The 26,756-nt window shown below is 44.1% G+C and overlaps 1 protein-coding gene across 3 annotated transcripts in view; it reads right to left on the bottom strand.

The window, feature by feature from the left end:
- The window catches only part of SGF29 (SAGA complex associated factor 29), a 36,621-nt gene extending 12,054 nt beyond the window's left edge, over positions 1–24,567 (bottom strand). Inside the window, exons 1-2 of one of the 3 annotated variants that reach the window (XM_036280047.1) lie at positions 24,379–24,567; positions 7,467–7,554 (exon numbers count right to left, since the gene is read on the bottom strand). In XM_036280047.1, the coding sequence (XP_036135940.1) occupies positions 7,467–7,541 (75 nt within the window). In that variant the 5' untranslated portion in view covers positions 7,542–7,554; positions 24,379–24,567. Of the gene's footprint in view, positions 1–7,466; positions 7,555–23,991; positions 24,047–24,156; positions 24,213–24,378 lie in introns of those variants that run through there. The other 2 variants (XM_036280049.1, XM_036280048.1) reach the window with 2 other exon arrangements.
- Between the last annotated feature and the right edge of the window lie 2,189 nt (positions 24,568–26,756).

The following is a 26,756-nucleotide window of genomic DNA, read 5'->3' as shown; positions in this document are numbered from 1 at the left end:
TAGAACTGACAATCAAATGGGAGCTTGAATCCTGAGTGGCATCCCTCTAAGAGACATTTTGGTTATGGTGTGATGATACACTGGACTAACTGCTCATGACGGAATGGAATTCTAACAATGTGCCAGTATTTTCTTTTTCTTTAGCTTTAAAATTTTATTAATAAACTATTTTTAGAGCACTTTTAGGTTTACAGAAAATTTGAGCAGATGGTAGAGATACGAAGGACAAACACATGTGATGTGAACATACAGTAAACATTTTTCCATTAACAAAGGAAGGAGAGCCCTGGCCAGTTTGGCGCAGTGGTTAGAACGTTGGCCTGCGGTCCAGAGAGACTGGGGTTCGGTTCCCACTAAGGGCACGTATCTTGGTTGCAGTTAGTCTCCGGCCCTGGTTGGGTTGTGAGGGTGGTGGCCACTCGATGTGTCCCTTTCATGTCATGTTTCTCTCTCTCTGTTCCGCTCTCTCCCTCCCACTCTATCTGAACAAAAATGAAAAAATGTCCTCGGGTGAGGATTAAAAAAAAAAAAAGAAAGGAAGGAAGGAGATATACATTAGCCAGAGTTAACCCACTTTATAGTTAATTCATCCCTCAGACGTAATGGCTAACCACAGATATCTGCTTCTGTACCTGCTTGTTTGCTCACAAACCTTTAGCCCAATTTCTTAACTAGGGCTAAGACAACTGTATAAGCAGCCCTCCCCCGGAGCTCGGGCTGCTCTCTCCTCTGCGTAGGATGGGACAGTCGCCGCGCGGCTTATAAAGCTCGCTTAATTTGAACCCAGTTCGGAGTCTGAGTCTGGTCTGTCTCTTGGTCTACAACAGAGAGAGTTCCCATAAACCTGCTTCTGGAACCCTGTACAGTTTCACCTCAGTAACCTCTTGCATCAGTGTGCTACATTTGTCACAGTTAATTAACCAATACTTATAATTTTTAACTAAAGTCCATAGATTAAAACTTCTGGTCAGCCTTGGCCGGTTTGGCTCAGCGGTTAGAGTGTTGGCCTGCAGTCCAGAGAGACCTGGGTTTGTTCCCGCTAAGGGCACGTACTTCGGTTGCAGTTTGTCCCTGGATCTGGTTGGTCGTGCGGGTGGCAGCCACTCGATGTGTCCCTTTCACTTCGATGTTTCTCTCTCTCTCTCTCTCTCTCTTTCCCTCCCACTCTATCTGAACAAAAAATGGAAGAATGTCCTCGGGTGAGGATTAAAAAAAAAAAACCCTTCTGGTCAGGATGGTGGTGTAGGTAAACGCGGTACTCACCTCCTCCCACAACCTCATCAAAATGACAACTAAACTACAGAAAAACCATCATTCAGAACCGCCTGAAACTGAGCTGGATGGAAGTCCTACAACTACGAAATTAAAGAAGCCACATGGAGACTGGTAGGAGGGGCCATGGCGCGAATGGGCTGGTCCCACACCCACGTGTGGCGGATAAAATCAGGAGGATACCTTGGCTGAGAAGGTCCTCCCTGAGGAGTGAGGGGTCCCAGTCCCACACCAGGCGCCCAGCTCAGGGTGCCAGGAAGAGAAGTCCCCATCACTTCTGGCTGTAAGAATCAGTGGGAACTGTGGCTGAGGTCGCTGGAGTCCCAGGCAGTTTCTCTTAAAGGACATGCATGGGCTTACTAGGCCCTCTGGGCTCCAGAGCAGGGAAGGCAGCACGAAAGGCACCAGACACATACAGGGAAGAACTGAGCTGTTTGGCATTGGGGTGAAAGCTGGAGAGGGGGCTTTCTCCTGGACAGATGGACAGACATGCGGAGACTGTTGTTCCTTTGGTGAGCCCTTCCCCCACAGGCCCAGGAAATGGGCACCATATCTGGGACTCCAGCAACCTGGCTCACACTGTTTGCCACACCCTGGTGACTCCCTGAGGCCCCGCCCCACCCAAGCTTCAGTCCCATTCAAGCTGTTTCCAGTGGCTTTACCATAGGATTGGCCTGTCTTGGATCCTGCTTCAGAGTTTCCTAAAATCTCTCAAACAAGCAGCATCTGGTCTCAGGGAGCCCCAAACCTCTTGTTAGGTGGCCCCAGGCCTGGCACTAGAAGCAGCCAGCTTTGGTTCACAACTTGGCTTTGCCTGGGCACCTCTAAGCCCAGCACAAGAAGCAGCCATCTGCAGATCACTTCGTATCTTACGCCGGGTGGCCCTGGATAGAACACAAGCAGAGGCTGACCTTGCCCCAGAACCAGCACACTCAGTGGACAGCTTCAGACCACATCGAATCACCACCACCTCCAAGGTAGTCAGAAGCCAGTGGTCAGTGGGCACAGCCAGTCTTTGCAGCTTATCAGCCTGAGTAAAACCCTCCCATTGACATGCCAACAGCAATCAAGACTCAATTACAACAGAAGGGTGTACAGTCCACATTAGGGGTGCACCAGCTGGGCTGATCAGGGAGGCTGTGCCACTGGACCTTACAGGACACCTACAACAATAGGCCATCCTACGAAGCCTAGGAGACACAGCAACTCTGCCTAATACATAGAAATAAACACAGGGAAGCAGCCAAAATGAGGAGACAAAGAAACATGTCCCAAATGAAAGAATAGAACAAAACACCAGGAAAAGAATCAAATGAAATGGAGATAAGCAATCTAACAGACGCAGAGTTCAAAGCACTGGTTATAAGGATGCTGAAGGAATTTAGTGAGAACTTCAAGGAATTTAGTGAGGACTTCAAGAGCATAAAGAAGGATAGTCAGAAACAAAAGATGCACTAGGTGAAATAAAGAATAATTTACAAGAAATCAATAGTAGAGCAGGTGAAACCAAAGAGCAAACCATTGATTTGGAATATAAAGAAGCAAAAAGCACCCAATCAGAACAGTAAAAAGAAAAAATACCCCCCCATACACCAAAATGAGGAAGGAGAAGAGGGAGAGCAAGAAATTGAAACTATTTGAAAAAATAATGACAGAAAACTCCGTTACTTGGTGAAGAAAACAGACATATAAGTCCAGGAAGCACAGAGTCCCAAACAAGATGAACCCAAAGAGCCCTGGCCAGTTTGGCTCAGCAGTTGAGTATTGACCTGTGGACCAGAGAGTCTCAGGTTCGGTTCCTGCTAGGGGCACATACCACAAAAAAAAAAAAAAAAAAAAAAGATGAACCCAAAGAGGTTTACACCAAGACACATCATCATTAAAAGACAAAGAGAGAATATATTTTTTTTACCCTCACCTGAGGACATTTTTTTTTGCATTTATCTTTAGATAGAGTGGAAGGGAGAGGCGGGGGGAAGAGAGAAACATTGATGAGGAGAGACACATCGACTGGTTGCACCTACCTGACCCCAACCGGGGCCAGGGACAAACTGCAACCAAGGTATGTGCCCTTAGTGGGAACTGAACCCAGGACTCTCTAGTTCACAGGCTGAAGCTCTAACCACTGAGCCAAACTGGCCAGGGCCTAAGAGAGAATCTTAAAAGCAACAAGAGAAAAGCAGTTAGTTACCTACAACAGAGCTCCCATAAGACTGTCAGGCCAATTTCTTAAAAGAAACTTTGTAGGCCAGAAGGGAGTGGCAAGAAATATTCAAAATGATGAAAAGCAAGGACCTACAACCAAGATCACTCTATCCTGCAAAGCCATCATTTAGAATCAATACACATATAAAGAGCTTCCCAGAGAAGAAAAAGCTAAAGGAGTTCATCACCACCAAACCAATATTATACAAAATGTTGATGGGTCTTCTTAAAAATGAACAAAAATATGAACAATAAATATATATCTATCGCCCTGGCTGGTTTGGCTCAGCAGTTGGAGCATCAGCCTATGGGACCAGAGAGTCCTGGGTTCAGTTCCTGCTAGGGGCACGTACCAAAAAAACAAAAACAAAACGTATCTATCAACAATTGAATCTACAAACAAAATACAAATAGAACAGAAACAGAATCACAGACACAGAGAACTCTTCGTTGGTTGACAGATAGGAGGGGGGTTAGAGGGATGGGTGAAAAAGGTGAAGGGATTAAGAAGTACAAATTGGTTGTTAGACTGATGAACCTCAAAGAGAAGGGGGGATGGGAGGGGAGGAAGAGAGAAATCAAAGAACTTACATGCATATATGCATAATCAATGGACACAGACAATAGTGTGGGGAAGGCAGGAGGGAGTCAATGGGAGAAAGAAGGAGGAACATCTGTAATACATTCAACAATAAAGATAAGTTAAAAATAAATAAATAGCTCTGGCCAGTTTGGCTCAGTGGTTAGAGCGTCGGCCCGCGTGGGCCAGAGAGTCCCGGATTTGGTTCCTGTTAAGGGCATGTGCCTCGGTTGCAGTTTGTCCCTGGCCCTGTTTGAGGTCATGTGGGTGGCAACCACTCGATGCATCTCTCTCACATCGATGTTTCTCTCTCTCTCTTCCTCCCTCTTTCCCTCCCGCTCTACCTGAAGATAAATGCAAAAATGTCCTCGGGTGAGGATAAAAAAAATAAAATGAATAAATAAATAAAATAAAGTCCATAGATTACATTAGGGTTCACTTTCTGTGTTGTACATTCCATGGGTTTTGACAAATACATAAGATTATGTGCCCATCATTACAGTATCATACAGAATAGTTTCAACCCCCCAACAATCCTCTGAGCTCCCCCATTCATCCCTCCCTTCCTCCAAACCCCTTATATTTTTACTCTTTTGTTTTACCTTACAGTGTGTTTTCACTCTTAGTTTTCAGGTTACAGCCCACTACAAAGGATATCGTCTGTGAAGGAATTTCTGGGAACTGCTCCATCCTGGACTGTGCAGTTACGACCCTTAGCAGACTGATCACCGTGTAACTAAACTTGGGTGACGGAATGCTGAGAAAGGTATAATGGACAAAATACAGTGGTGCACGCCCAATATGCTGCAGTGTGCTATGCACAAATACACACCACCCTTGTTTTGGTGAGTGAACAACTATTAAAAAGAACAGGGGAGAAAATGGGTTTCTGATAGGAATAAAACACTAGGTACCACCTGCTGGGTCCAAATTCCCCTGGGGAACAGCCCCACCCAGAGATGAAGGAGGTTTGGAAAGGCTTTATGATAGTCTCAGGCTAAGTTACTTCCAGGTGTGATGACCACACATCTAACCCTAGTATGGGACACCCAACACTTTTGGGTACAAATACATATCCTAACTACACCCAGACCATTAGCATATGGTGGCAACAAAATGCAGGGCGGAGTAAGCAACACTGGTCCACAGTCAGAAAAGGGTGTGCATGTTGTGGGACAACTAAATGCACTTTTAATGAGAAGCAGCATTCAGGGGGAAAATGTGTTAATCAGAAAAATCTGACTGAAGTGAGTTCTCTTGCAAGAGGAAGGGAAGGGATGGGAGTCAGCTGGAGAGATGATGAAGCTTTAGTAAAGTGGTTTAGGCCAACTCAACAAATAATGCTAGTCTAGGAACCATCTGTTGTTAGGGAAGGGCTTGTACTCTGACCACCTCGGTCGGCCTCCTATTTTAATACAGGTGGAAGCTAACATAGCCACAGGGCAAAGGCTCTCCATACTGTCTGCTGAGCCCCAAGGGGTACAACTATGGGATATTCTGGACCTCCACATCTATGGAAGCCGCCTAGGGGCACTTGTAAGTACATGGATGCACCATGACTACCCCTGACCCAAGAATTGATCAAAATAAGATATATCCTGCCCAGCCAGTGTTGCTCAGTGGTTGAGCACTGACCTATGCACTAAGACATTGCTGGTTCGCCCTGTCAGGGCACATGCCCAGGTTGTAGGCCCGATCCCCAGTTGGGGGACATGCAGGAGGTGGCCGATTAATGTTCTCTCTCATCGATGTTTCTCTCTCTCTCCCTCTTCGTTCCTCTATCTCTAAAACAAAACAAAACAAAACAAAACAAATCAATTTTAAAAAAAGACATATCCTGAAGTACAGTTGGCAGAGATAGGACTTGTACTCTGAATACCACCATCCTCCCCTTAGAAGGGAGGTCGGCCCTGCTATATAAGAGCACACGATGGAAACCAGGCTCGGTACAAGCCTTGAGCTGAGACAGGGTGACTGGCTTTATCTCCAGCTGACTTGGAACCCAAAAATAACTGAATTATGGCCAACTGTCATAAAGCCTATCCATACCAGTATCTGGTAAATGAGCAAGGCTGATTCTGTTGGGAAGACATAACAGAGCCCTGTAATTCTTAATGATTTGTTCCATAGTGAAACTGAATTTTACCACGACCATACTTCACTGTAGTATAACACATGGCACTGTTGGTAAGATTCAACAACCTCATGTAAATAAGTGATGCAACACTGATACTGATGACCAACTGTATTAGGACACTGAGTTAAAGCCTTCTATGAGTGTAATACTGATGGAAAATTAGTGGCCTGCCCTGGCCGGTTTGACTCAGCGGTTAGAGCGTTGGCCTGTGGTCCAGAGAGACCCAGGTTCGGTTCCCGCTAAGGGCACGTATCTCGGTTGCAGTTTGTCCCCGGCCCTGGTCGGGTTGTGCGGGTGGCAACCACTTGATGTGTCCCTTTCATGTCGATGTTTCTCTCTCTCTCTCTCTCCCTCCCACTCTATCTGAACAAAATATCGAAAAATGTCCTCGGGTAAGGATAAAAAAAAAAAAGAAAACGAGTGGCCTAAGCAGGAACTAGATTTCACTAATCATCAGCTAAATGCTAAATATTTCTACACAAATTTATCAGAATGTACAAACAGTGGTAGGTGAAGGGGGAAATGAGTCATCAAATTAGTTCAACAATATGAAAATGGATGCAATGGCTCTAAGTACAGATTCGTTGTTTCTCTAAGTTTATCTCTACCCCACACAGGCTCCTCCAAATGTCAGGCATGTTCATACTGATGTTATTGCGTATCCATGATATAAATGTTATACTAAAGACAGATGCTCAAATATTGCTTTGCTGTAAGAGAGCCTAGGCCAAGGGCCGGGGGGTGGTTTATGCAGTAAAAGATGAACTTAGCAAGCCTTGGTTTTCAAACCCTTCACATTTCAAAAAGGTTTGGCCTCTGAACAAATTCTGAGAGAGAACCTCTAACCTTGGACTATCTTGCCGCAAAAGAGTATGTTTGTTTACCTGGGTTGGGGTAAAAGAAACAAGAAGTAACTGCTATTGAATATAAGGCACTTCTGGCAAGCAGTGAAATGTTCTGAAATTGATCATTTGATATGCACAACTCTGAATATACCAAAATCCCCTGGATTATATACTTTAAATGGGTGAATTGTATAGTATGTGAATTATATCTCGATATAGTTGTTAATAAACAAAGAATTGTGAGATCCTGCACATGATGATGGATAATCCAACAGGAATGGGAGTCCTACCCTCTTCCTCTTACCTTCATGACATCATCTTGGTTCCTGCATGTCCAATCTTTCTGAACACAACCCCGACCCATCCCTCCACGGCTCAGCATCGCAGCACATGTTCCCATCTAGGAATGGAGGGCTGTGGCCTTTACCTGCGTTTGTTTGATCAGCTGATGGAGCTCTGTGAGAAGTTCTGCAATACGGGAATCAGCAGACACGAGAGCCATGGTACCTGGGCACCTAGGATGGAGGGGGAAAAGAGGAGAAACTTATTAGTTGCTGTTATGGATTAAACTACTGTGCCCTAGCCCGGCTGGTGTGGTTCAGTGTATTGAGCGTTGGTCCCATGAACCAAGGGGTCGCCGGTTCAATTCCCAGGGCACATGCCCAGGTGGTAGGCCCAATCCCCAGTTGGGGGCATGCAGGAGGCAGCCAGCTGATGTTCTCTCTCATCGATGTTTCTATCTCTGTCCCTCTCCCTTCTTCTCTCTAAAATCAATAAAGAAAAAAACTAATAAATAAAAAAATAAACTACTGTGCCCTCAAAAAAGATTATGTTGAAGTCCTAACCCCTAATAGGGATAGGCCCTTAATCCAACATGACTGGTGTCCTTATAAGAAGAGAAAAGAGGGACACACTCAGAGAAGACAGCCACATGACAGAGGCAGAGACTGGAGTCAGGCAGCTACAAATTAAGGATTACTGCCAAGGATTGTTGGCCACCACTAGCAACTGAGAGAGAGGCACGGAACAGATTCTCCTTCTGAGCACCCAAGAAGAAACCCCTTCCTTGATTTTAGAACCAAGCCAATCCCTTGATTTTGGAATTCTAGAACTGTGAGAGAGTACATTTCTGTTGTTTTAAGCAACCCAGTTTGTGATAATATGGTAGAGCAGCCCTAAGAAATGAATGCAGTGGCAAGCAGTCCTGCAACTACCCCAAGCTATGGTGTTTATCTTCAGTATGTTCAATCAAGTCAAGGAATACTTATTGAGTCACTTCCAAAAGCAGCGCGCCCTAATCCCAGCTCTGCTGACAAATGATTTAAGCGTTCTGGGCTCCATTTTAAAAAATCTGTAAAATGGGGATTCAAATAAGATTTAAGATTAAGACACTTTCCATGTCATAAAGCATTGTTACTGACCTGGCCAGTTTGGCTCAGCGGTTAGTGCGTTGGCCCGCGGACCAATGAGACCTGGGTTCGATTCCAGCCTAGGGCACGTACCTCAGTTACGGTTTGTCCCCAGCCCTGACCAGGGTTGTGCGGGAGGCAACCAGTTGATGTGTCTCTTTCACATCGATGTTTCTCTCTCTCTCTCCCCTTCCCTCCTAATCTATCTAAAGATAAACGGCGAAATGTCCTCGGATGAGGATAAAAAAAAAAAAAAAAAGCATTGTTAGTTACTTTTTTATAATAGAGGGAAGAGAAATGAACTACTAAAGAAAAATCTGACTTAAGGAAAGACAAATTTATTGATGAAAATAAAATGTAATAAAAGGTAATTAGAAAAAGAATAAAAGATAACAAAAGGTAATAAAAAGACCAAAGTTGTTGTAACTAGGCAAAAACGAACATATGACTGAAGATAAAGGTAGGTTGAAAAAAAACAAGAGGAAAACTTCTAGGGTGCTGAAATTCTGCATGATATCCTATTTTCTTAGAAAGGTTATTCAATTAATATATCTCCATACCCATAAAGATTAGATTCATAATGAATAGAATAACCTGCCCCCAACTAATAAATTGTAAACTCCATTTATTTAAATATTCATATCTTCTTAAATTTATGCTTCAGTTTATTAAAAAAGTAATATCCAAACTAGGAACAGAGGGGAACTTCCTCAACCTGATAAAAGGCATCTATGAACACCCATAGTTGACATCACACTGAAAGGCGAAAGACTGAGAGCTTTTCACCCAGATCAGAAACAAGCCGATACTGGCTGGAGGTTCTAGCCAGGGCAACTAGGCAATAAAATGAAACAAAATAATCCAGATTGGAAGGGAAGAAGTAAAACTACCTCTATTTGCAGATGACATCACCTTGTAATAGAAAATCCTAAACCACTACATCCACTAAACAATTATTAGAACGAATAAAAAGGTCAGAATAGCAAAGCTGCAGGACACATGAACAGGCTTCCATCCCCATCTCTCCCTGGACTCCATCACCTCTCACCACTGTCTGCCTCACACTTTATATTCCAGCAATACTGAACTGTTATGCTTTTGACCATACGCCGTGCAATTTCGTATCTCCATGCCCTATGTTCATGCTGTTCCCTCTAACTGTTTTCTTCCCACAACCAGATCTCCCCTAATCCTCTACCTGATTTAACTATTTATTCTCTAAGACCTGGCTTACTACCAAGTCACCTACTTCTCTAACCCTAGTCTGGGTTAAGTTACCTTTCTCTGTTCCCATAATACCTTGTGCATCTCTCTACCACTATACCTACCAAATCATATTAAAATTATCTTTGTATTTGTCTCCTCTCCTAGCTTGTCCAATCTCTGAGGGCAAGGATTTTTTATCCTGTTTATTAAAAAAGTAATATTCAAACTAGGGAACTTCCTCAACCTGATAAAAGGCACCTATGAACAGTCACTGCTGACAACACACTCAATGGCGAAAGAGCTATTCACACAGTTCCCAGCATCCTTCCTTCTTTTTTTTTTTTTTTTTATCCTCACCCGAGGACATTTTTCCATTTTTTGTTCAGGTAGAGTGGGAGGGAGAGAGAGGAACAGAGAGAGAGAGAGAAACATCGATGTGAAGGGACACATCGAGTGGCTGCCACCCTCACGACCGACCAGGGCCGGGGACAAACTGCAACCGAGGTACACGCCCTTAGCGGGAACCGAACCCGGGTCTCTCAGGACCGCAGGCCGACGCTCTAACCGCTGAGCCAAACCGGCCAGGGCCCCAGCATCCTTCCTTCTACTCCCATTCATCCCTCACCCCCATCGCAGTCTGGGTCTCCCTCAGTCTCCAGCAATCTCCTGCTAGCTCCTGGACTTTCCACTGCACTGAACACCTGCCCACATGCTGCCTCCCAAAGCTCCAGGCCTCCAATCTCCTATTTCTCTCACCACCAGCGTAGCCTTTCCGCTGCCCTCCTCCTCCACACCAGTGTAAGGTCACCCCGAGATCCTCTTCTCATTCTTTAGGCACTCCCTGAGCATTCTCATCGGCTTCAGGCCCCCATATTCTGAAACTTCCAAGTCAGTATCATCAGCTCTGTCCTCTCTCCAGGGCTCCAACTCAGACTTCCAGCTGCCACTTGAACAGCTCTACCAAGAGGCCCCATCGGACACCTCACACTTTGTCTTGCACTGCTCTGCCTTCCAGATGTGGGTTAATGGCACCGTCCAGCCAGCTTCCCAAGCTGGAAATCCTTGCTCATCTTCCACCGCCCATCTCCATTCAAATTTTATTCATTTTGCCTCAGAAATTCATCTCAAATCCAGCCCCCTCTCTTCCACCACACCTGCCAAGGTCTTAGTTTAGGCCCTCATCATATTATCACAATATCATACCATCTCTGTCTTATTGTGGTTGGACACAAAACCTGTTTCTCTTAAGGGGGAAGAAAAACTGAACAGATAATATATGTACATAGTAAAAAATATTCAAACAATTCAAGAAGTACAATACCTCCCACCCCTAGAAGCAACCACTATTTTTTGTTTATTTGTTAATCCTTACCCAAGGATATTTTTCCACTGATTTTTAGGAACAGTAGAAGGGAGGGAGATAGAGAGAGAGAGACATCGATTGGTTGCCTCCTGTACCACAATGACCAGGCCAAGAATTGAACCTGCAACCCAAGTACGTGCCCTTGACCTGATTCAAACCTGAGACCCTTCGGTCCAAGGGACGACGCTCTAACCGCTAGGCCAAACCAGCGAGGGCAAGGCAACCACTATTATTTCTTTGGTATTTATTTCCCCAGTGACATCAAATGAATATATAAGAAATAAAGTATTTTTCTTAAAACTTTTTGTAAATGGTAGCTGCAGAGACAGACAGACACATGGGATTGAGGTTGAAATGTTCAACAAACCAGTGAGAAAGCTGACCATGAGGTCTGGAGGGGAAGGAGTAGATCATACACCAAACCAGGCAGGGCCTAACCCTGCAACCAGCAGGCAGCAGTGGGAAAGCAGGGCCCTGTTGCGAAGAGACATGTCGAGGCCCTCCAACACTCAGCCTCTCCACCAACTATCGGGCTCCCCACACATATAAACAGTGACTTGTGACTTTTAAAATGCTTTCATCTCACCCCATTTCTATCCAATGTGAAACAATTCTGAAGTACTGAGATGAGTGACAGGGTTCTGGAGGGTCACCTGGCCTACTGGGTAGTGCCCTGCCTAGGAGAACCACCCCATTTTATTATTTTACAACAAATTATTGATACGTCCAGATCCAGTTATGAAGTTGAATTTTCTTAGAAAGCACAGTCCTAGCAGAGGCAAAGGTTTCTCAGGCTCACTGCTCTGAGAACGCCATGCCTATCGGTGCACAGCAAGCAGGAATGAGGTACTGGGGACTAGAACCACACCAGACCTGAATGGCCACACAGCTCCCAGTTGGCAGGAAAGCTTCCAGCCCAAGCTGCCTATAGGTAGAGTCCAAGGTTCCCAAAGTTCTATTCTCGAACCATGAGAGGCTAGGCAAGTCCTGCAAGGTTTCAGGCATTCATCCTGAGGAAAGGATCAGCGCTCTGAACTTTTGGTTCCTAACCCCTCTTCTTTCCAGTGACTTAGAAGCCTACACCATCTATTTCTACCCACGGAGGGAACCACTATTCTGGTATTTGTCACTACAGATCAGTTATGCCTGTTCTAGAACATTATAAATGTAATCATGCCATCCAATTATTTAATGCCTGGATTCTTTCACTGAACATGTCTTTGAGATTCATCTATATTGTATAAATCAGGAATTGGTTCCCTTCCACTGCCAAGGCTCAATCTATCGTATGAATAAACTAGCTTGTTTAACCAATTCTTTTAATGGTGCCTGGGCTCTTTCCAGTGTTGCGCCCTTATAAATAAAACTGGTCTGAGCAGTCATATGTGAGTCTTTTTTGAGACAGATGTTCACTTTCCTTGAATAAATACTTAGGTCTGAGATATATTTAATTTTATGGGAAACTGCCAGACCAGACCCTTTTCCTGAGTAGTTGTACCATTTCCCACTCCCAACAATGTATAGATTTCCAATTGCTCTATATTCTTGCCAACATACAGTGTTGTCATTTTTATTTTATGTAAAAAACTTTAGCCAGCAAATTTATGAAGCAGTTAAATTATTGAGGACAAAAAAGAGTCACTTCCTGAACCTAAAGAAAAAACTAAGATCAAGTTTAAAGGGAACAAAAAGCTAGGAAGCTCTGCTGAAATAGAAATACCTGCTAAAACAGCCCATGACTGGAAACACTCAATGGCTTTGCCAACAGAACTTGGATCTGAAAATAACTAACTGCTTTTCTCTTGCTTTTAAGATTCTCTCTTTGTATTTAACCTTTGGCATTTTGATGATGATGTGTCTTGGTGTGGGCCTCTTTGGGTTCATCTTGTTTGGGGCTCTCTGTGCTTCCTAGACTTGTATATCTGTTTCCTTCACCAAGTTAGGGAAGTTTTCTACCATTATTGTTTCAAATAGGTTTTTATTTCTTGCTTTCTTTCTTTTCCTTCTGGAACCCTCATGATGTGAATGTTGGCACACTTTAAGTTGTCCCAGAGGCTCCTTACACTATCCTTATTATTATTTTTTTAATTCTCTTTTCTTTTTGCTGTTCTGATTGGGTGGTTTTTGCTTCTTTATATTCCAAATCAATGGTTTCCTTCTTGGCTTTACCTACTCTACTATTGATCTCTGTAAAATATTCTTTATTTCAGTAAGTGCATCCTTCATTTCTGACTGATCCTTTTTTATGTTATTGATGTTCTCATTAAGTTCCTTGAGGTCTCACAAAGGTCCTTGAGCATCCTTATAATCAGTGTTTTGAACTCTGCATCTGACTGATTGCTTATCTCCATTTTGTTTAGTTCTTTTCCTGGAATTTTGTTCTGTTCCTTCACTTGGGACATGTTTCTTTGTCTCCTCATTTTGGCTGCTACCCTGTGTTTGTTTCTATGTATTAGGCAGAGTTGCTATGTCTCCTAGGCTTCATAGGGTGGCCTAGTATTTTAGGTGTCCTGTAGGGTCCAGTGGCACAGCCTCCCTGATCAGCCCAGCTGGGCCCTCGAGGTACACCCCTAGTGTGGACTGTACACCCTTCTGTTGTAATTGAGTCTTGATTGCTGTTGGCATGTCAATGAAAGGGATTTACTCAGGCTGATAAGCTATAAGGACTGGCTGTGCCCACTGATCATTGGCCTCTGACTCTCTTGGAGGATCAGCAGTATAGGGTCCCACCACACAGAGCAATACTTACTTTAGCAGGGCTCTGGTACTGAGTCCACTCATTCAGTGTGTCACTTGAGGAGGTGGTTGGGTAGTGATGCTTTCACGTGGTCTGAGCCATCCACTGGGTGTGCTGGCTCTGGGGCAAGGTCAGCCACTGCCTGTGTTCTACCTGGGGCCACCCGGCATAAGCTACAAAGTGCTCTGCAAATGGCTGCTTCTTGTGCTGGGCTTGGAGGTGCTCAGGAAAAGCCAAGTTGTGAACCAAGGCTGGCTGCTGCTAGTGCCAGGCCTGGGGCCACTTAACGAGAGGTAAGGGGCTCACTGAGACCAGATGCTGCTTGTTTGAGATATTTTAGGAAAATCTGAAGCAGGCCAATCCTATGGTAAAGCCACTGGAAACAGCTTGGGTGGGCCCAAAGGTTGAGTGAGGCAGGGCATCAAGGAATCACTAGGGTGGGGCAAACAGTATGAGCCAGGTTGCTGGAGTTCCAGATATGGCAGCTCACCAAAGGAACAATGGCCTCCCACAAGTCTGTCCAGGAAAAAGCTGCCCCTCCAGCTCTTGCTCCAATGGTGAACAGTTCAGTTCTCTGGTGCCTTTCAAACTGCCTCCCCAATGCTGGAGTCCAGAAGGAGCAAGTCCAAGTAAGTCCATGTGCAGGCCCGTTAAGAGGAACTGCCTGGGGCTCCAGCAGCCTCAGTTCCTGCTGGTTTTATAGCCAGAAGATGGGGCCTTCACTTCCTGGCACTGCAACCCTGAGCCGGGTGCCTGGTGTGGAACCAGGACCCCTCACTCCTCAGGGAGGACCTTCATAGCTGAGGTGTCCCTCCTGATTTTTATCTGCCACACATGGGTGTGGAATCAGCCTGTCCGCGCCTCTGCCCCTCCTACCAGTCTCTATGTGGCTTCTTTAATTTCGTAGTTGTAGGACTTCCATTCAGTTCAATGTCAGGTGGTTCTGAATGATGGTTATTCTATAGTTTAGTTGTAATTTTGATGTGGTTGTGGGAGGAGGTGATAGCGAGTTTACCTACGCCGCCATCTTCAACAAAAATATTCTTGTCAGTTAATAACAAAATTGGGTCTTCTTGGAGTTGATCTCCATTGACTACCTCTTCTCGTGAATATAGTTCATATTTTCCTGTTTCTTGTATCTGGTCATTTTGGATTATATGCTGGACACTGTGAATGATGTACTATAGACTCTAGATTCTGTTATGCTCATCTCAAGAGTTTGATTTTTTTTGCCCTGGCTGGTTTGGCTCAGCGGTTAGAGCGTCGGCCTGCGGTCCGGAGAGACCCGGGTTCGTTCCCGCTAAGGGCACGTACTTCGGTTGCAGTTTGTCCCCGGCCCTGGTTGGTCGTGCGGGTGGCAGCCACTCGATGTGTCCCTTCACGTCGATGTTTCTCTCTCTCTCTCCCTTCCTCTCTCTCACTCCCACTCTATCTGTACAAAATATGGAAAAATATCCTCAGGTGAGGATAAAAAAAAAAAAAAAAAAAAAAGAGTTTGATTTTTTTTTTTTAGCAAACAGTTAAACATAGCTGAACTCAAACTCTCAATATGTCTCCCTGTGGTAGGCATCAACTGAAATGTGTACAGCTCTTTCAGCTTTAGCTGAGCTGCTTAGAGTGTGCCCCATGCTTGTCTAGTCCAGAAGTTTCGCAGATTTAAAAATAACAGCTGCCCTGGCCGGTTTGGTTCAGCGATTAGAGTGTCGGCCTTGTGGTCCAGAGAGACCCAGGTTCAGTTCCCGCTAAGGGCACGTATCTCGGTTGCAGTTTGATCCCAGCCTGGTTGGGTCATGTAGGTGGCAACCACTCGATGTGTCCTTTTCACATCGATGTTTCTCTCTCTTTTCCTCCCACACAAAAAATGAAAAAATGTCCTCGGGTGAGGATAAAAATAAATAAAATAAATAAAAATAAAAATAACAGCTTAATTTAGATATAATTCACATATTTTATCATTCACTCCTTTAAAGTGTTCAATTCAGCCTGGCCGGTATGGCTCAGTGGTTGAGCATCCAAGAGGTCACCGGTTCAATTTCCGGTCAGGATACATGCCCAGGTTGTGGGCCCAATCCCCAGTGGAGGGCAAATAGGAGGCAGCCAATTGATGTTCTCTCTCATCAACATTTCCATCTCTCGCTCCCTCTTCCTTCCTCTCTCTCTCAAAATCTATAAAGAAAAAGAAAAGTGTTCAATTCAGCCCAGCCAGTGTGGCTCAGTGGTTGAGCACTGACCCATGTACCAGGAAGTCGCCGGTCCGATTCCCAGTCAGGACACATGCCCAGGTTGTGGGCCAAATCCCCAGTGGGGGGCATGCAGTAGGCAGCCAGTCAATGATCTCGCTCATCGATGTTTCTATCTCTCTCTCCCTCTCCCTTCCTTTCTAAAAAAAACAAATTAAAAAGCAATCAATAAATTTTTTTTTAAAGTATTCAATTAAGTGGGTTTGTTTTATTTTTAGTATAATCACAAAATTGTGTAACCATCACCACTATCCTAGGATATTTTCATCACCCCAGTAAGAAACTTTTACCCACCAGCAGTCACTCCCCATTCCCTCTTCCCCTCAGCTACTGGCAACCATTATTCTACTTTCTGTCTTTACGGATTTGCCTATTATAGACAGTTTATAACAGAATCATACAACATGCAGCCTTTTATGACTGGCTTCTTCACTTAGCATAATGTTTTCAAGGTTCATCCATGTTGAAGAATGTATCAGAACTTCATTCCTTTTATGGCTGAATAATATTCCATTGTATGGATATACCTCATTTTGTTTATTCATCAGCTGGTGGACATTTGGATAAAACTACTTTTTTGTTTTTCCTTTTTATTGAATTTATTGGGATGACACTGGTTAATAAAATTATACAGGTTTCAGGTGTACAATTCTACAACACATCATCTGTACACTATTGTGTGTTTACCACCCCCCAAAACTACTTTTATATAGACTTAGAATTCCTTCTCTGTGGCTATCTTCTTTCCAAGATGCACCTTTGTCATAATGCTCACAAGGCATTAAAAACAACAAACAAATAGGAAACTCAGCAGTGTCATTCCTTTCTTCTGTGGGTCAACTCCTGTCCAGTTACTGCCTGCTTCTGGTTACTCTCTAGTACCTTTCAAATAGAGTTGTTCTTTTTTTTATTCTAATATTTTGTGCAGGGTTTGTATTCATTATTTGCAGGAAGGCTGGCCTGATACCACTGCTGTAGCAACCTCTGAGTATCTTTTTTTTTTTTTTTCAAATCTTTAATGTTGGATGTAAAATGTATTACAGATGTTCCACATTTTCCCCCCATCGACCCCTTCCTCCCCACTCCCGCCCGCCTCCCACCTTTTCCCACACTATTGTCTGTGTCCATTGGTTATGCATATAAGTTCTTTGGTTTATTTCTTCCCATCCCCCCCAACCTCTTTCCTTTGAGGTTTGTCAGTCTAGCAATAAATTTGTGCTTCTTAATCCCTTCACCTTTTTCACCCATTCCCTCAACCCCCCTCCCATCTGGCAACCAACAAAATGTTCTCTGTGTCTATGAGAATGTTTCTGTTCTACCTGTTCATTTTGTTTGTAGATTCCATTGTTAATAGATATGTATTCATTGCCATTTTGTTTGTTCATACATTTTATCTTTTTCTTCAAAAAGACCCTTCATCATTTCATATAATAACAGTTTGGTAGTGATGAACTCCTTTAACTTTTTCTTGTCTGGGAAAGTTTTTATATGTCCATCGATTCTAAATGACAGCTTTGCAGGATAGAGTAATTTTGGTTGTAGGTTCTTGGTTTTCATCACTCTGAATATTTCTTGCCACTCCCTTCTGGCCTGCAAAGTTTCTTTTGAGAAATCAGCTGACAGCCTAATGGGAACTCCCTTGGAGGTAACTAGCTGCCTTTCTCTTGCTGCTTTTAAGATTCTCTCTTTGTCTTGAACCTTTTGCATTTTGATGATGATGTGTCTTGGTGTGGGCCTCTTGGGGTTCATCTTGTTTGGGACTCTCTGTGCTTCCTGGACTTGTTTGTCTGTTTTCTTCACCAAGTTAGGAAAGTTTTCTGCCATTATTGTTTCAAACAGGCTTTCGATTTCTTGTTCTCTCTCTTCTCCTTCTGGCACCCCCAAGATGCGAATGTTGACACACTTGAAGTTGTCCCAGAGGCTCCTTACACTATCCTCATTTTTTTGGATTCTTTTTTCTTTTTGCTGTTCTGATTGGGCATTTTTTGCTTCCTTATATTCCAAATCGATGGTTTGCTTCTTGGATTTACATACTCTATTATTGAAGCTGTGTAAATTATTCTTTATTTTAGTTAATGCCTCCTTCAATTCTAACTGTGTATCCATGATTTCTAACTGGTCCTTTTTTATGCTCTTGTGGCCCTCCCTAAGTTCACTGAGGTTCTAAGTTTAGTGAGCATCCTTATAAGCAGTATTTTGAACTCAGTATCTGTTAGGTTGCTTATCTCCATTTCGCTTAGTTCTTTTCTTGGGGTTTTGTTCTGTTCTTTTATTTGGGACCTGTTTCTTTGTCTCCTCATTTTGGCTGCCTCCCTGTGTTTGTTTCAGTGTATTACTTACTGAGAGGTATGGGGCTCGCTGAGACCAGATGCTGCTCGTTTGAAAGAATTTAGGAAAAACCTGAAGCAGGATCCAAGACCGGCCAATCCTATGGTTAAGCAAGTGGCAACAGCTTGGGTGGGCTTGAAAGTTGGGTGGGGCGGGGCGGGGCCTCAGGGAGTCACCAGGGCGGGGCTACCAGTGTGAGCCAGGTTGCTGGAGTCCCAGATATGGCGACTGTCTGCCGCCCCAGGGAAGGGCTCACCAAAGGAACAAAGGCCTCAAGCCCCCTCTCCAGCCCTTGCTCCAGTGCCAAACAGCTCAGTTCTTCTCTGTATGTCTCTGGTGCCCCTCGAGCTGCCTCCCCTCCAAGCTTAGAGGGAGAGAGTCCGATAAGTCCGTGTGTGGGCCCTTTAAGGAGCTGCCTGGGGCTCCAGCCGCCTCAGCCTCCCTGAGCCTCAGTTCCCGCTGGTTTTTCCAGCCAGAAGTGATGGGGACTATCTTCCTGGCACTGGAACCCTGAGCGGGGCACCTGGTGTGGGGACGGGGACCCCACAGTCCTCAGGAAAGATCTTCCCAGCCGAGGGAGCCTCCTGATTTTTATCCGCCACACTTGGGTGTGGGACCAGCCCGTCGCGGCCGCCGCCGCCCCTCCTACCAGTCTGGATGTGGCTGCTGTTTTAATTTCGTAGTTGTAGGACTTCCATTCAGCTTGATTTCAGGCGGTTTTGAATGATGGTTGTTCTGTAGTTTAGTTGTAACTTTGATGTGGTTGTGGGAGGACGCGATACCGCGTTTACCTATGCCGCCATCTTGACTGGAAGTCCAACCTCTGAGTATCTTGTCTTGGCTGTCACCTTTTCTCCATTTTTATAACATTACTACAATTTCCATTTGGGAAACCATCCCTCACCTTGGCTCCAAGGATCGGTATACTGCCTGGACCAATAAAAGTACTACATTCCCCCTTACCACCATGACTGGTTCAGGAAGAAATATGTACCCCAAGTGTGGCTAAAATCAATTTCAGATCTTTTACTGGAGCTATCTGCAAAGAGATACCCTCTTTCAGTTGTTGGTTAAAAGAGTAGCATGACAGCTTGCAACTGACAGAAGCTTTTGCCTACCTGAGAGAGAGAACAACATGGAGGGAAGCAGAGCTGAGAGACAGAAAATACTGGTGACATAATTTAGTCTTCTGGATATAGCTGTGCCTGAAGCTGGTATACTCAGGACTCTTCGGTTAGAATCAATAAATACCCCTTTTCCACCTGGGGTAGTGTTTAGGTTAGCTTTTTCTCATCTGCAACTGAGAAGTTTGACTACTAAGAGGTAATACTTAGAGACAAAGGTTGTAGAATGGAAGCATATATTAATTGCTGAACACCCCGCCTAAAACAGCACTCTGGCCCCTCTAATAGCAGCCAAGGCCCCATCAGCCAAAGCCTCAAACAAATCCAAACATTCTATAATTAAACCACTCTAAAATTAATCCCACAGGGCTTAAGACAATATGAGCTTTGTTCTGAATCAAAGGATGGAAAGGTATCTAAAACCCTACACTCAGATCCCATACCCTTAATCCAGCCACCATCAATAAGAATCTACACTGTTTTTTAAAAAAAAGTTAAGGAGAAAAATGACATTTTCCCCCTAGGATCTACCATGCTTTTGCACTGGAGCTTACAGAGGTGATTCTCATTTACACCTTACAGCAATCCTACATGCTCACCCTCTTTCTACCTGGGCAAACCAAAGTTCAGATAGGTTAATTATGCTAGGTAACTCAGTTAGGAAATACTGGTAATTAAGTTGGGATTAGAGACTGGAAACTCTAAAAGATATGGTCTTTTTTCCAATTTCCAGTTTTGTCACTACTTCACATATTCAATACCAAAAGAGATCACGGAAATAGAAGCATCTGTCTCCCGTAAACTGCCAATCATCTGTTAGGTTATTGTGTTTACATGATGGTGATTTATTGTGGCACCTTAAAAAAAAAAGAGGTAGAAAAATAAAGGTAATAATGACAGCTATTTCTTTTTCTTTCTTTCTTTTTTTTTTATCCTTACCCGAGGATATTTTTCCATTTTTTGTTCAGATAGAGCGGGAGGGAGAGAAAGGAAGAGAGAGAAACATCGATGTGAAAGGGACACATCGAGTGGCTACCACCCGCACGACCAATCAGGGCTGGGGACAAACTGCAACCAAGGTACGTGCCCTTAGCGGTAACCGAACCCAGGTCTCTCTGGACCGCAGGCCGACGCTCCAACTGCTGAGCCAAACTGGCCAGGGCATGACAGCTATTTCTTACTGAGAATCTACAATGTGCTAAGCACTTTTATGTAGATTATCCTATTTAACCCTCCTAACAGTCCTGCAAAGAAAGTATTATTCATGTAGTACTGAGGAGAAATAAAAGACTTTATCAAGGTTATACAAGTAAAAAGTGAAGAAGTGAGATTCAAATCTAGATTTGCCTGACTCTGCAACCTAAACCTTAAGGGCTCAAACTGCCCTTATCATCAACATTCAACTCCCATTGATTCATGTTCATCAAACTACCTTCCACTCCATGGATATAGTGACCACAAATCCTGAAGTGACATAAATTAAATATTTTCTCTAATGCAGACAATTCATCAAAAATCTAAATGAGATTCACTTTAAAAACCTTTGTAAGAATCTTTGTATACAAATTCAGAAATCAGAAAGAAAAAAATGGCCTGTGACTTACCACATGTCTCCACTTCCAACTCCAGAACGTTGGTCACTAGAAAAAACTATGGACTGTAATGGACCTACCCATTGAGAACAGGGTGCCTCATGGTTGAGCCCAGGTATTTATAAAATGGATACTGTGGTTTACAAAACACTTTTGCCCTGGCAGGTTTTTCTCAGTGGTTAGAGCGTCAGCCCACAGACCAGAGAGTCCTGGGTTTGGTTCCCACTAAGGGCACGTACCTCAGTTGCAGTTTTTTTCCAGCCCCAGTTTGGGTGGTGTGGGTAGCAGCCACTCGATGTATCTCTCTCACATAGATGTTTCTCTCTCTCTTTCTCCCTCCCTCCCTCCCGGTCTATCTGAAGATAAATGCAAAAAAAAAAAAAAGTCCTCGGGTGAGGATAAAAACAAAACAAAACACTTTCAAGGCAATCCTTCAGATCCTGGACAGCACCTTCCAAACAGCTCTCTCCTACTGACCCTACCCTACAAAAGCCACACAAAACAACTCCAGTGTCTCTGTCCCAAACAAGCACAAACTTCCATGCTTCTGTTATACCTGACCTCATCATTATGCTTCCCTGAAATGCCCTTTAATCCTTTCCCCTTTTCTCCCCTGACTCTTGTAAATTTACTCATTATTCATGGTCTAAATCAAATAGCAGCAACTTTAACACTTCTATAGCAGTACTGGCCAACATTTTCACACCATGGCCCACAGGGAACATGATACTATTTCTATGGCATACTGGAGTAAAGAACAAAGCTGCTTACGGCCAGACATAACTGGCAAGGGGATCTGGCTGTCCCAGGCCCCTCTCATCTGTCCCAGTGCCAAGGGCAATCAAACTTTCAAAGCAACCCTGGCCGGTGTGGCTTAGTTGTTTGGGAGTCGTTCTGTGCACTGAAAGGTAGCTGGTTCAATTCCTGGTCAAGGCACATGCCCAGGTTTTGGGCTTGATCCCCAGTGAGGGTTGTGCAGAAGGCAGCTGATGGATGTTCCGCCCTCACATCAATGGTTTCTCTTTCTCTCTCCTTCTCCCTTCCTCTCTCTTAAAAAAAAAAAAAAAAAAAATTAATAAAAATCTTTTTTAAAGAAAAACTTCCAAAGCACCCTAAACAAACTTTCATTCTTGCACTTGTCACATATACACCGAAAGACTGTTTCACTTACTTGTCTCTCCTGCCAAACAGAGTGGGGATGCAGTTTTATTCATTTTCAATTCCCAACAACTAGCACAGGGCCTGGCACCTACTATGTCCTCAAAACAGACTGCTGAACTGAATCCTGGAAACCTCTTAAAACAGTCTTTCTTTTTTACTATTTTTTATCCTCACCCGAGGACATTTTTTTGCATTTATCTTCAGATAGAGTGGGAGGCAGAGAAGGAGAGAGAGAGAGAGAGAGAGAGAGAGAGAGAGAGAGAGAGAGAGAGAAACATTGATGTGAGAGAGACCTATCAACTGGCCGCCACCCACACAACCCCAATCAGGCCGGGGAAAAACTGCAACCAAGGTACGTGCCCTTAGTGGGAACAAAACCTGGGATTCTCTGGTCCACAGGCCAGTGCTCTAACCGCTGAGCCAAGCTGGCCAGAGCTTAAAACAGTCTTTCAAGTTATAAACACAGCAACAATTCTGAAGCTGGGCTACTCAGTATCTTCTTCCCAACTCCAGAAAAAAATTAGTTGCTACCAACATATACTCGAAGAGGAATTGTCTACTTCCCACCTATTGAAAAGAGGTACTTCCCTTTTATAAATTAATTCATTTAACAATATTTATCAAACACCTACTCTGTGCCAGGCATATGGGATATATAGCAGTGCAAGAGACAAACAGTCCCTGCTTTGCTCTTAGGAAACTCACAGTCCAGAAAGAAACACAGACATTAAACAAATGGTTCCATATATTTATCTGTAGGTGAAAGTAACGCTCTAAAAGGGCAATAAAGAACAGAATACAGCCCTGGCCAGTTGGCTCAGCGGTTAGAGCGTCGGCCTGTGGTCCAGGGAGACCGGGGTTCGGTTCCCGCTAAGGGCACGTACTTTGGTTGCAGTTTGTCCCCGGCCCTGGTTGGTCGTGCGGGTGGCAGCCACTCGCTGTGTCCCTTTACGTGGATGTTTCTCACTCTCTCTCCCTCCCACTGTCTGTGCAAAAAATTGAAAAGTGTCCTCAGGTGAGGATAAAAAAAAAAAAAAAAAAGAACAGGATACAGATAAATAGATAAATCTCAATAAAGACAGAGAATGTCAAAGAACTGAAAATAAATTCTCAGGCAGAAAGGTGCCAAAAAGATTATCTACAACTAAATATTCAGTAGTGCAACTTCAAAGCTTCAAGGATAAATACGTGCTGACAGATTGATGGAGGAAGAAGAGAGAGGAGAAGCAAATGACACCAAAAATAGTTTTGCCTGAGTAACTGGAAGAGCAGGAGGGCTGGGGAAAGTGAAGGGTAAAACTAAAAATTTCAGTCATTTAAGAGATGCTCCGTGAGAGCTGAATATAATAAAAACCTGGAGTTCAAGGTGGAGCACTGCGTTTGAAGATGGAAACCTGAGAGTTGTCACAACAGACGGTGTTTGTATTAAAAGCCCTGAAATTAGATAACGCCTGGAAAGTGAAAGCAGGGGTGCGATTAGGATGAGGCCTTGAGGCAGTACAACCATTAAAGAAAGAGGGGCAAGATCCAGCAGAGGAGAGGCCAGAGAGAGCTGAGGCTAAGTTAGCCAAGAATGTTTCCCACCTCAAATGAAGAACGTGTTTCACGAAGGGGCTGTAATCAGCTGCATCAAATACAGCGATGGGGCTGAGAACTTAACACTGAACTTAGCGACCCGAGATCACTGGCTGCCCTGACAAAGAGCCATTTCAGGGGAGAGATGCGGGCCAAGGCCTGACTGGAGTGGGTCCAAAAGAGATTCGGAGGAGAGAAGGTGCTAGTAAGTACAAACCGGAGCTTTGGTTGCAAACGGAGACAGAGTCGAGAGAAGGCAACTGGAGGTATATTGAGGAAGAATGATGTTTTGTTAGGAACGGTGCATCTTGTGAAGATACATCTGCCGAGTTGGGACCCGTTCTCCACCCTCGTCTTCTCGCACCTGCGCTGAGTACCCCACCTTTGCCGGCCTCCGCACCGAAGTCGCCCGCGCAGACCCCAAAGCCCCGCGGGGGCCCTCTCTCCCCGAGCCCCGCCTCTCCTCAGGAAGACCAGGCGCGTGCGCACCGCCTCTCCGAAGCCGACTCAGCGAGGCCTGGGAATGGGGACGCAGTGGGAGGACCCCAGTGCTCCGCTCCCGCCATTCTCCCAGGATCTCAGCTCGCGACCCGTGCCCACCTACCGATTCACTGGGGGAACAAGCACGGCACGCTGGAAACTGCGAGGGCAGGTGTAGGCGCGTCCCTCGAATGCTTTTCAAAGTCTGTAGATAATAACGCGCTTGTGTTCGAAGATTCGCGGCACGTCGAGAGCCACGCTTTTGCCCTTTCGTGAGCTGAGACGCAGCGCGAGGACCCCCCACACGCGTGCGCTGTCCATCCTCTGTGGCGTGCCGCGTTGCCCCTTGGGAAATGTAGTTTTTACTTGACACACTGCGCGATTTCTCCGCTAAACCATATTTTAACGAGCCAGGATCCTTGTATGTTTTCATTATTCTTTATCATTTTCCAAAGCCCCTGTAAAATAATTTTTAAAAACCTAAAATACAAGAGTGTTGATTGAGGGGGAGCAATGGGTATATGAGAACTCTTTCTGCCTCAATTTTGCTGTGAACAAAAAAATCCATTTATAAAAACTTAAAAGTAACTAAAAAACAAGCAAATCTGTAGATCCAGAAATCGCTCTTTTAGGAAACCTCCACAAGAACATATTAAGGATGTGAGCAAACATTAACTATAATGCTAGTATCTTATAATTTCTTACATAACCCCTACCAAAGTTTATGATTATTTATCTGTTTGATTATTTACTATACTGGCCAACTCAGTGAGGTTAGGATCATCTGTCTTGTTCACCTGTATATTCACAGTATTTAGTACACTGTCTGGCACATAATAGGCCCTTAATATTTTTGTATTCATTAGAAGAATCTCAGACTTCAACACAAACTGTTTCAGCCCAAAACTTCATGCATAATTTTTGTCCATCAAGCTTTTTTTTTTCTTTTTTCTGTGGTGTCTATCTCAATGAATGGCTTGACCATTTACCCAATCTCAGCTATATATCCTGCATTTTATGAAACTTATGCTAGCAAGGATTTCACAAAGTTTGCATTTGTAAAGGTTTCAGCAACCATTTCTCCTGAACATCAAATATGGACCTTAGTTGCTCTGCAGGAGATATTTGGGACTCACAATAATTTGTTTGAATGTATCTGTAATTTCTAATGTTTCTACAATAAACTTGTAATACTTGATTAATTTTTCAAAGATATTATAGAGTATTGTCCATGTTCTGGTAACAGTCCTGTGAAATAAGCTGCTATTATCTTTGCTTTACAGATTAAGACACTGAGACATAGAGCTTAATTAGCTCAAAGACAACGAGTAAAGTAGCAGAGTTGTAATTTGAGTTTTGATCTGTCTGATGTCTAAATCCATGGACCTCAGAGACAATGGGAAGCTTTTGTATTTCCTGAGCTCCTAAAGCCAGAAGCTTCCCAAGCTCATCTGGTCCAGTCTCAATACCGGGTTTCGCTTAAACCATTCCAGGCAGATGGGTTAGAGATCTGGGTTTCAAACTCTTAGCTTCCCTTCATTTCTGGTTCATTAGAGCAAGAGGGTCTCCACTTGACCAGCTCAGCTTTTCCATGCTGCTGTTCAAGGCATCTCCTGTTATGCAGATCATTCTTACAATCTGCTTCTTCCTCCAAGTTGTAGGGACAAGGGCCATATTCTGCCCCGATTGCTAAAGGAGACTTGGGCATCAGGATCAAACTCATCAGGCCCACAGGTATCTTCTCTGGCTACGTGGTAAGGAATTTGTGCTCCTCCACCTCTGTCCCCTGGTGGGAATACAGAGCTCTGAGAGGGATGAGAGAGGGTCCCAATGTTATGAACTTCCCAAGAGGCATTGACAAAGAGTATCCAATGTCTGAGAATAGGCACTTTGCCAAGATAAAAGACTGGCCATTCACCTGTGCCATCCTTAGCTTATCACTAAGATCTCGTCTGTATAATTATCTTTATTTGAATACCCCTTTCCACCCACAAGAACTGTTTCATGGCAGAAAGTTTATTGCCCTTGAACTACATATGGCAGCGTTCTCCCAAGGGCAGCCCTGTGCCCAAGTATCATCTCCCTACTCTATGCTATTACTCCTCTTTAGAGCCACATTAGACACATCACACTGAGACTTCACCATATAGTTGGAGGCATTCCTATCTTCAAACCCTGGAATGTTAGAAATAGATGATCCTTGAGTCCAACAGCCTTGCTTCGGAGGGGAGGATGGTGAAACCAGAGATTACAAGACTCATGCAAGCCCACCACTGTTGAAAAGTGAGCAGAGAAGACCTCAAACATTAAATCAAGTAATAAATTTAGTAATAATAATTGCTGTCATTTATTGTGTGCTTACTACATGATATGCATAGTCCTAAAGCATTTCTCATACATTAAACTCATTTAATCCTCCCAATGACCTTGATATCTTTGGAGCCAAATTGCTTGAATTCAAAATCCTATTCCACTATTTTCTGTGTGAGCAAGTGATTGATC

Source organism: Molossus molossus, unplaced genomic scaffold, assembly GCF_014108415.1.
Source record: "Molossus molossus isolate mMolMol1 unplaced genomic scaffold, mMolMol1.p scaffold_m16_p_3, whole genome shotgun sequence".
In the NCBI taxonomy this organism is placed as follows: domain Eukaryota; kingdom Metazoa; phylum Chordata; class Mammalia; order Chiroptera; family Molossidae; genus Molossus; species Molossus molossus.
The sequence above is the reverse complement of the archived record's forward strand: the minus strand, read 5'-3'. Positions and strand labels throughout refer to the sequence as shown.